The sequence below is a fragment of the Camelus ferus genome, chromosome X (genome assembly GCF_009834535.1).
Source record: "Camelus ferus isolate YT-003-E chromosome X, BCGSAC_Cfer_1.0, whole genome shotgun sequence".
NCBI classification, from domain to species: Eukaryota; Metazoa; Chordata; class Mammalia; order Artiodactyla; family Camelidae; genus Camelus; species Camelus ferus.
This window is the reverse complement of record NC_045732.1, coordinates 28,591,408-28,601,075: the sequence shown is the minus strand read 5'-3', so window position 1 is coordinate 28,601,075 and position 9,668 is coordinate 28,591,408. Positions and strand designations below refer to the sequence as shown.

The 9,668-nt window shown below is 43.9% G+C and overlaps 1 protein-coding gene and 1 pseudogene across 1 annotated transcript; both read right to left on the bottom strand.

Annotated features, from left to right (window-relative positions):
* Positions 1 to 342: 342 nt before the first annotated feature.
* Positions 343 to 1,114, bottom strand: LOC102523554 (annotated as a pseudogene).
* Positions 1,115 to 7,416: 6,302 nt separating this feature from the next.
* On the bottom strand, positions 7,417 to 8,966 carry LOC102524313 (melanoma-associated antigen B3-like). Its single transcript, XM_032475114.1, has one exon. It carries the CDS (start codon positions 8,964 to 8,966, stop codon positions 7,926 to 7,928), a length of 1,041 nt encoding a protein of 346 aa, XP_032331005.1. The 3' UTR covers positions 7,417 to 7,925.
* Between the last annotated feature and the right edge of the window lie 702 nt (positions 8,967 to 9,668).

Sequence of the window (9,668 nt, the reverse complement as noted above, 5' to 3'; positions counted from 1 at the left end):
TTTTTTCTCTATTTTCTTATCCTATTTTAGTGTGTGGTTCTTTCACATTACCAAGGAGATCCCTATTCCAATGCAATCTTGTTCTGGATCACATTTAAGATTTAAGAATTTCCAATTTGTATTTCAAAACACAAAATTCTTACTTCTAAACCTGATAAACAACAATAATAGAGTGATCCATGTGATTCATATACTTATGTTCTGAATCAAATAAATTTTCTGTTGGGGGGGCAGGGAACACTTGAAAATTACCACAAAAAAAAAGTTAACAAGTTATTCATGCATACCAGGAGCACTGGTTAACAGGCTTTTCCAACTACAAAGTGAAGAATCTGCTCAGACCTCCCTAGGGGTGAGAGGAGCGGCTGGATGTGGCCCTGGAACGCGCACTGGCCGTGGCAGTAGGGCCATCCCTGGCTGCAGCTCTGGCTCGGGCTCTCTCTTCCTCATCTCTCTAAGCCTCTTCATAATGGGTTGGGAAGGCAGTGGGGACCGTATCATTGACCTTGGCCCAAAACTCCAGGACTTTCATCTTGCTGGTTTCAGCGTGGGCTTTTGGGCCCCACAGGAACTCATAGCGGGGAGGATCACTGTTGGGCACCTGGCGGTACTCTAGGTACTTTTCCTGCACCAAATCTTCTGTGATAAGCTTCCTGGGCTCCCCAAAGATGAAGTGACTCCTTCGATCATAGACACCCAGAATATTCAGGAATTCCCAGGTCTCCTACTTAGAGGTGCAGTTGCCATTCAAGAAGATCATACCCAGGAGAGGTATCAGAAGCCCATTCTTAGGAAGTCCCCAGTCACTGCTCAGACTCCTATTTATGGGGATTTCTCATTTGTTAACAAGTCTATAGGGGTGACCACTGAGCTTGACTTCCTTCAGCTCGAGGCCAAAGACCAGCTCCATGCGCTCAGTGGCTCTCCTGAGGATCTCAGGGAAATTCTCCCTGTGCATTTTGTTGACAGCCTTAAGCATGTGTGCCTTCATAATGGACTCTTTCATTTTATATCTCTGCAGCAGGAGTTGTATCAACATCCCTGCCTTTCTGGTTATAGGATCTTTCAATAAGCTCTCAGTGGAGATTGAGGCTTCATAGGAACTTGCACTTTCTCACCTTGGCTCTTAACATCTTTTTTTCAGAACTTGTGCATGGAATAGCTGAGAAATAATGATGGTGGATGGGGATATGTGAGGCTCCTAGGAGTTTCACCAATAGGGGAATCCAAGGGAGCATCCCCAAAACAGGAGAGGAAAAGAAGGGGGACTCTTCCTGCTGCACTGGTCTAAGTACCCTTGAGATCTTACATCTCATCCTGGGCCTAGTGGCATTTATCATGAGCACTGAGCTTACTCTTGTGACCCCCAAGGAATGATGACTGTGAGCAGGAACAGTAGGCAGGAGTGTAGATGATACTGGCACTTGAATATGGGAGAAGGAGATGGTATGAGGATTTTCAGCAGGGTGATTCAACATAGGCTTTAACCAAGTCCATCTCTGCAGGTTTCCTTGAGGGCATTGCTCTAGGAAACCACAAGGCTGTTGTTCTCCTGGTCCACCTGTCTCTGAGAACCCAGTGGAGACACAGTGAGTCTTAGGCTGCAGCCTGTCTGCCCTGTCTTTTACTGACTAGGGTAACAGTATGAATGGTAGTGGGGCCACGTGTGTTTTTCAGTGTAGGGAGTCCTCTCTGTTTAGCTTCAGGATTATCATGACAACTCTTGGCAAGGCCTGGAACCTCTTCTGTCCTCTTCTCTAAAATTGACACCCCAAATCTCCCTGGTACTGTCAAGAAGGAAATATGGGGAGTGCCTCACCCCACCACTCTTATCAGGGGGCACCCAGCACTTACAGCCCTATGGGTACCTCTCTGTCCTAAGCCATCATTCAGTGTCCTCATTTGGATATCACACAGGGTCATGGACTTTTCCTTCCCCTGAATGGTGGCTAGACCTTCAGATCAAGGGTCTCACCTCCTTCTAGACCTCATATAAAAAGTAATGGGGATCCAGGAAAGAAATAATTGATAAGCTAGATTTCATTCTCTCAAAACTTCTTTCTCTGAAAAATATACCGTCAAGAGAACAAGACAAGCTACATTCTGGGAGAAAATCTTTGCAAAAGACATATCTGATGAGGCTGTTATACAAAATATACAATGAACTCTTAAATTTCAACAAGAAGAAAATCAACAACCCAGTAAAAAAAAATAGACAAAAGATATGAATAGATACCTCACCAAGGAAGATACACAGATAGCAAATTAGCATATGAAACGATGCTCAGCATCATGTATCATTAGGCAATTGCAAATTAAAATAACAATGAGATACCACTACATGCCTTTTAGAATGGCCAAAGTCCAAAGGACTGACAACACCAAATACTGGTGAGCATGTGGATCAACAAGAACTCCCATTTGTTGCTGGTGGCAATGCAAAATGGAATAGCCACTTTGGAAGACAGTTTGGAAGCTTCTTAGTGAATTAAACACATTCTACAATGTTGGTGGGAATGTCAATTGGTCCAGCCCCTGTGGAAAACAGTATGGAGTTTCCTCAAACAAATCAAAAATAAAATATGATACTTTTGGCAATCCCACTACTAGATATCTATCCAAAGGAATTGAAATCAGGGCCTCAAAGAGAAATCTGCACTTCCATATTCATTGCAGCATTATTCACAATAGCCGAGACATGGAAGCAGCCTAAATGTCTAATGACAAATGAATGGCTAAATAAAGTGTAAAATTTACATACAATGGAATATCATTCAGCCTTAAAAAGAAGCTAAACTCACCAGTTGGGACAGCATGGATAAGTTTGAAGGACATTATGCTAAAGTGAAATAAGATAGATGCAGAAGGATAAATACTGCATGATATTTATATGACAAATCTAATATAGTCAAAGTCAAAGAAGCAGAGAGTAGAGTGGTGGTTGCCAGGGGCTATGAGAAGGGGGATAATGAGCAGGTATTAGTCAAAAGTTACAGTTTCAGTCATGTAAGATAAATAAGTCCTAGGGATCTACTATCCAGCATAGAGCTTACAGTCAACATTATTGTACTATACACAAACATTTTTCTAAGAGGTTAAATCTTATGGTAAGTGTACTTAATCACAAAAATTAAAAAAGGTAGGAGGAAACTTTTGGAGGTAATGGATATGTTTATGGCATAAATTGTGATGATAGTCTCACAGGTACATATCTCCTGTATATACCAATTTGTATACATTAAATATGCATAGTTTTTTGTATGTTAATCATACCTCAAAGAATTGTTGTTTTAAAACTGACTAAACAAACTTTCACCTTACAATCTAGTAATCATGCTCCTTGGTATTTACCCAAATGAGTTGGAAACTTATGTCCACACGAAAACCTGCACATAGATGTTTATAGCAGTATTCATAATTGCCAAAACTCAAGAGCAAAAAAGGTGTCCTTCAGCAGGTAAATGGATAAATTGTGGTATATCCTGACAACTGAGGATTATTCAGTGCTAAAAATAAATGATTTAGCAAGCCATGAAAAGAGATGGAGGAACCTTAGATATGCATTACTAAGTAAAAGAAACTAATCTGAAAAGGCTACATGATTCCAACTATATGACATTCTGGAAAAGGAAAAAGTATAGAAAAATTAAAAAGATGAATGGTTGCCAGGGGTTGGGGGGAGGGAGGGATGAATAGGCAGAGCACAGAGAATTTTTAGGGACGTGAAATTACTCTGTATGATACTATAATGGTGGCTACAAGTCGTCATACATTTATCAAAATCCACAGAGTGTACAACACCAAGAATGAAGCCTATTGTAACTATGGACTTTTTGTGCTAATGATGTGTCAATGTAGCCTCTTAGATTGTAGCAAATATCCCACTGCAGTGGGGGATGTTGATAGTGGGAGAGGCAGTAAGAGGGTATATGGAACTTTTTGTACTTTCTGCTTCATTTTGCTGTGAACCTAAACCTGCTTTTTAAAATAAAAATTTTAAAAAATGATGTAGATAAACAACAAGCTTATAAGTTTATACTGTATAGCACAGAGAACCATATTCAATATCTTGTAGTAACCTATAGTGAAGAAGAATATGAGAATGAATGTGTGTATGTTCCTATATGACTGAGGTATTGTGCTGTACACCAGAAACTGACACAACATTATAAACTGACTGTAATTCAATACAAATATATTAAAAGAAAAAACCAAACTGATGGGGGCCCGGTAGCTCAGCCTCACATCCCACCCTGGGGATTTAAGTCTTGAGTGCAGGAGCAGGGCCAGATTCTTTGTTCCCCTGGCTATTCAGGAGTGGGTGGGCCCCTGGGTCCTCACTCATTTTCCTTGATTGGACTCCTGGCAGGGCCTGAGGCTCTTCTCTTTTAATCTGAGGCCATTTCCTCCGGGAAAGGCTTTTACCTCCCTGAGATCTAATAGAAGGAGGTGAGGGTGGCCTTATTTGGCCACACCTGCCATGGCCTCCCTCCCATGAGTGACAGCTGTATGAAGCAGGCTGAGACTGCATGATGGTGAACCCACTCAGGGTTCTAACTCAGCATCCTAAATCTGACCCATGTGAAGGCCTCAATCTGCTGACCTGGGACCTCCCCCTCAAACCATGTTCCTCATTGTTCTGTTATCCCTGAAGAGGATATGAGGCCATCTCTGCCTAACATTTACACCAAGATCTGTCATGACAACAGGGAGGATTCTGTGAGGTCTCCACAATTTGGGTTTGGTGGTCCTAGAACTCTTCGGGGTGCTCACCTTCCTCCTGGCAATCCTGGGAAATCCTATCTCTACTGACCTGAGTTGGCCAGCCTCAGACTAAGGTCTTCACCTTCTTGACCTCTTAAGTGGAAATCAGGTTCAGCCACATCCTGCTGAGGCTATCTGGGGACTCTGAGGGCTGACAGCAGGGTCAAGAGTCTATGGGCCACACTGTTCTGGGAGGGCAGTGCTTCCTTCATTCCTCATCCAGGGTTCTCTCCGTCATATGTGGCAGAGACTGGGACTCCTCCCTCTGCTGACCTGAAGTCATCCTCTTAAGTCCCTGAGAACCCTCAAGAATAAGTGAGGGCCTGCTCAGGCTGACAACTTGGCCCAGCATTTTGCTCTCCCCAGTCTTCCTACAAGGGGCCCTTCATCATGGCTTCTGTTTTTTGATGAAAGGCCTCCTCTGAAACGCCATATCCCTGCAAACTCCTGACCACTTTCCCTACGGCAAACCCTGGGCCCCTGCCCCAGAAGTGATGTGAGATAGGGACACTCCAACACAAGGCTGAAACTCCAGGATGGATGTGCTGTCAAAGAAAAAAAAAGTACACTGATCTATCCGTTTTATTTACCAGCCAGACAGCCTTCAATATAACTTCTCTTTGAATAGATTCAACTTCCAAATGCAAGGGGCTGTCCAGCATGATTTTGCAAGCCCCTGATCTTTTGAGGTTATCTGAGTTTGGATATGTAGATTATCATATTGTCACTGAACATTATCTTTCTCTCCTTTATTCATACTTCTTAATTATTTTGATATGCTTATTGCCTTATTGCTATGGTTATGGATTCCAGTCCAGTGTTTTGGGCACAGGGCCCTTCTTTTTATCACCTGAGATATTTTAGAGTAGTGAGAAGGAAGGTGATTTAAGGAATTAAGTTGGCCTCAGGCTGGAAGGAGTGGAGAAGTGTGAGCTTCAGACTTAATTCAGGCCAGGGGTCTAGTTCCAACACTGTCACTTAACAGCTGTGTGAAATTGGGTACATTCCCAAACTCTATGAGCCTCAGTCTTTTCATTTGTGAAATGGGTTTGATATGCTCTGTCTTGGGGACTGATGGACTGTACAGAGTGCCTGTAAAGTACCCAGCCCATTGCCTGGCCTACACTCAGACTTAAAAGGATGCCTATTCTATGATTAATTTTTCCCCTGGAGTTTCAACCCACTACACTGAGATTTAATTTTAAATCCAAGAAGATGCCAGAGAATTAAGCAGGGTTCTAGGACAAAGGAACCCCTCCCAGGAAAAATACTGCTTAGCAAGAAAAACTATTTCCTCATTAAACTATGTCAATCCATGTTGACATAAGGTAGACTTCCTCAGCAAATGCGACACAAAGCTCTAAAACATGTTTCAAGGACAAAAAACGTACCTCCCTCTCAGTTGCATTTCCCTATAAACTCTCCTAATTTGATTCATTTAACCACCCACAAAAATCTAGACCTTGCCTAGAGCTTGCCAAATTATATACAAGATAACCTAATTTGAATGATTTTTTTTTAATGGAGTGGGCTTTGGCTCCCCCACCAGGACAACAAGTGCCAGTCCAGGAGCTTCTGGGCATCCCACCTCAAGAGAGTACCACCCTTCTCAAAAACTCCCTGGAGATGATGTGAAAAAAACATCTAACATGCACAATGTTCACCTGCACTGGGACATGAGCACAGGACACATTCCATTCCTGTCTCGGGTGATTTCTCTCTGATTTACCCACATCCCTAAAGTACAGGCCTACCTCGAAGATATTGCAGGTTTGGTTCCAGACCGCTGTAATAAAATAAGTGTCACAATAAAGTGAGTCACAACAATTTTTTGGTTTCCCAGTGCTATTATAAATTAAGTTTACACTCTACTGTAGTCTATTAAGCAAGCAATAGCATTATGCCTAAAAACAATGTACGTACCTTAACTTAAAAAGGCTTTTGCAAAAAAAATGCTAATCATAATCTGAGCCTTCAGTGAATCATCACCTTTTTGCTGGTGGAGGGTTTGAAATATTGTGAAAATTACCAAAACGTGACACAGAGACATGAAGTGAGCAAATGCTGTTGGAAAAATGGCACTGAGAGACTTGTTCAAAGCAGAGCTGACAGAAACCTTGAAGTTGTTAAATAAAAAAAGTAGTATCTGTGAACTGCAATAAAGCAAAGCACAACAGAATCAGGTAGGCCTGTAACTGTCAAGGGCAGGTTCCCATTCTAGGCTTTGTCTTTCAACTATGGGGCCACCATCTGAGAAGTCAGCTCCGCTCATGATCATCACAGCCTCACCCAGCCCACCATGCCCCTAACTCATAATTACCTCCCACTGAAGGACTCCGATTTTCCCAAAGCCCACCACTGCCTTGCATCAGGGACTTTACATTTGACTGCCGATGCTATCATCTGGAATCACCTCTCTCCTTTCTTATCCTGCCTTTTCATTTGTCCTTTTGATCTTAGAGTATGTATCACCATTTTCCTTACATGACAGCTGCTTCTTGACTCTGTGATTTTATGGTCAGTGGCTCGGTCTTTTCCTCAGCTTTCCCAGTACTAGCATGGAGCCTTCTAAGAGCAGATACTCAATTCATGTTTCGGAAATAAATCAGCCTGTGAGCGTGAGGTCTAATTTATTATGATTTAATTCCACATTTAGAATTAGCCAAGCACATACTGTTATTTATAATTTTTTAAAACACAAAATGAAAGGGATTAGGAAGCCAAATAGTGACCATATTACTTTTTCTGTATTTCTCGATGCCACATATTTTACTGCTACATTTTTTCACATTTTCAAGGAAATGCACATTGCAATGCCATGTTATCTTGCACCAGATTACTAAGTAAGATGGAAGTTATCTCAATTTCTTTTACAAAACAGCAAAATTCTTACTCTGAGGCCTGATAAACAACAGTATGTGTGATGGATATAACTCAGAAACTTAGATGATAATGCTAGCTAAATCTTCATCTAGGAGTAACATTTGACAAAGAGCAAAAAAAAAAAAAAAACCAAAACACAAATATCTCCCAATTCCCCATATAGAAGAGGAAGACAAAGGGATTATACACTGTGTTCCCTCAGTCACACACAGCCCTCCACTACTTGGAACATTAACTGCTCTCTTCAACCACAAAGTGCAGAATCTGCCTCAACTTCACTAGGGGTGGTAGTTGCTGCTGGACATAACACTGGAACTTCCACTGGCCACGGCACTGGTGTCAGCCTTTAGTGTAACTGTGGCTTGGACTCTCTCCTCTTCATCTTTCAAAGCCTCTTCATACCAAGACTGGAAGGCACTGGGGATGGTATGATTAATCTTGGCCAGAAACTCCAGGACTCTCATCTTGCTGGTTTCGGCATGGGCTCTTGGACCCCACAGGAACTCATAGCGAGCTGGATCACTGTTGGGCACTTGCCGGTATTCCAGATACTTAAGCTTCACCAAATCTTCCGTGATGAGCTTCTTGGGCTCCCCGAATATGAAGTGTCTCTTCCCAGCGTAGACTCTCATTTTATTCAGGAACTTCCAGATCTCCTCCTCAGTGGCGCAGTTGCCCTTCATGAAGATCACGCCCAGGAGATTCAGCAGGAGGCCGCTCTTGGGAAACCCCTTGCCTGGGCTGACCGTCCCATTGTGAGGGAGGTCCATCTTGCTGACAAGGATGTAAGAATGCTTGGGAAGGTTGACTTTCTTTAAATCAACACCAAATACCACCTCCAGGCTGAAAGAGGCTCTTTCGAGGATCTCAAGGAATCGATTTTGGTACTTCTTACTGATGATCTTCAGCATATCTGCTTTCACAAAGGGCTTTTTCATTTTATACCTGTGCAACAGGAACTGCACCAACATGCGCGTTGCATTGCTTAGAGGGTCTCTCTGAGACCGCACAGCGGAAAGCAGGGCCTGAGAGGCACTTTGCTTTTTCTCAATTTTGCCGTTGGCTCCTTTGCATGATCTTGTGCGAGACACACCTGCAGACACAGTGGTGGTGGGCAGAACTCTCTGAGGCCTCTTGGGAGCACCACGTGACCCAGCACCACGCTTTCTCTGAGTAGTAGCTCCAAAAGGAGGGGGTGAAGAGGAGAACGCTTCCCCCTTGGTTGCAGTGGCCTGAGCACCCCTCAAGCCCTGGGTCTCACCATAGGCCTGGTGGCGTTTCTGACGGGCGCGGAGCTTACTTTTCTGACCCCGAGGCATGGTGATTGTGGTCAGACACAGCAGGTGATCTGGGCAGAGAGGAGAGAGGATGAGGAGTGTGAGCACCCGCAGCAGGGAGGTACCAACCACTCTGACTTTAAGAAGGCCGCTCTGCAGGTTTCTGCACAGGCACTCTAGGAACCCACAGGACTCCTGATCACTCTGTCCTCTGAGAACTCTGTGGAAATAATTAAAGTGAGCCTCAGGCTGTAGCCTGCCAGCTCTGCCCGGTGTTTGCTGAGGCTCAGGGTAGCAGTGGGCGAGTCCAGTTCTTGTGGAGCCTCCTCTGCTCTGGAGGACAGGGGTCCCCAGTTCACACTCAGGACAATCATATCAACTTCTGGCAGGGCCTGGGCCCCGTGTTCTGTGCTGCTCTAAATTTATACCTCAAACCCAGCTCCTCATCTTCTTGGGAGGCCTTCAGGAGAGGTGGAGGGGCATCTTAGTCCACCACCCCCGCCAGGGGGCACCCACAGCTGACAGCTCTATGGGACTCTGTCTGTATCCGTTGAGGTTCCCAGTGCTCATTTAAGGTCCCTTGGCTCTAGGTAGGGCCTGGGAAATCTGCCTCTGCTGATCTGATGCATCTCTTCTCAGACAAAGGCTCTCACCAATCTGATGCCATCAAAAAGAAAGGATGGTTCACATACACCTGACTTCCATGCCTGGGCTCCTCAGTGTTGCAAGCAAGGAGGGGAGGGA

What these genes read in the sequence shown, in the direction of transcription:
- LOC102524313 (XM_032475114.1), bottom strand. Translation starts at nt 8,966, where the DNA reads ATGCCTCGGGGTCAGAAAAGTAAGCTCCGCGCCCGTCAGAAACGCCAC.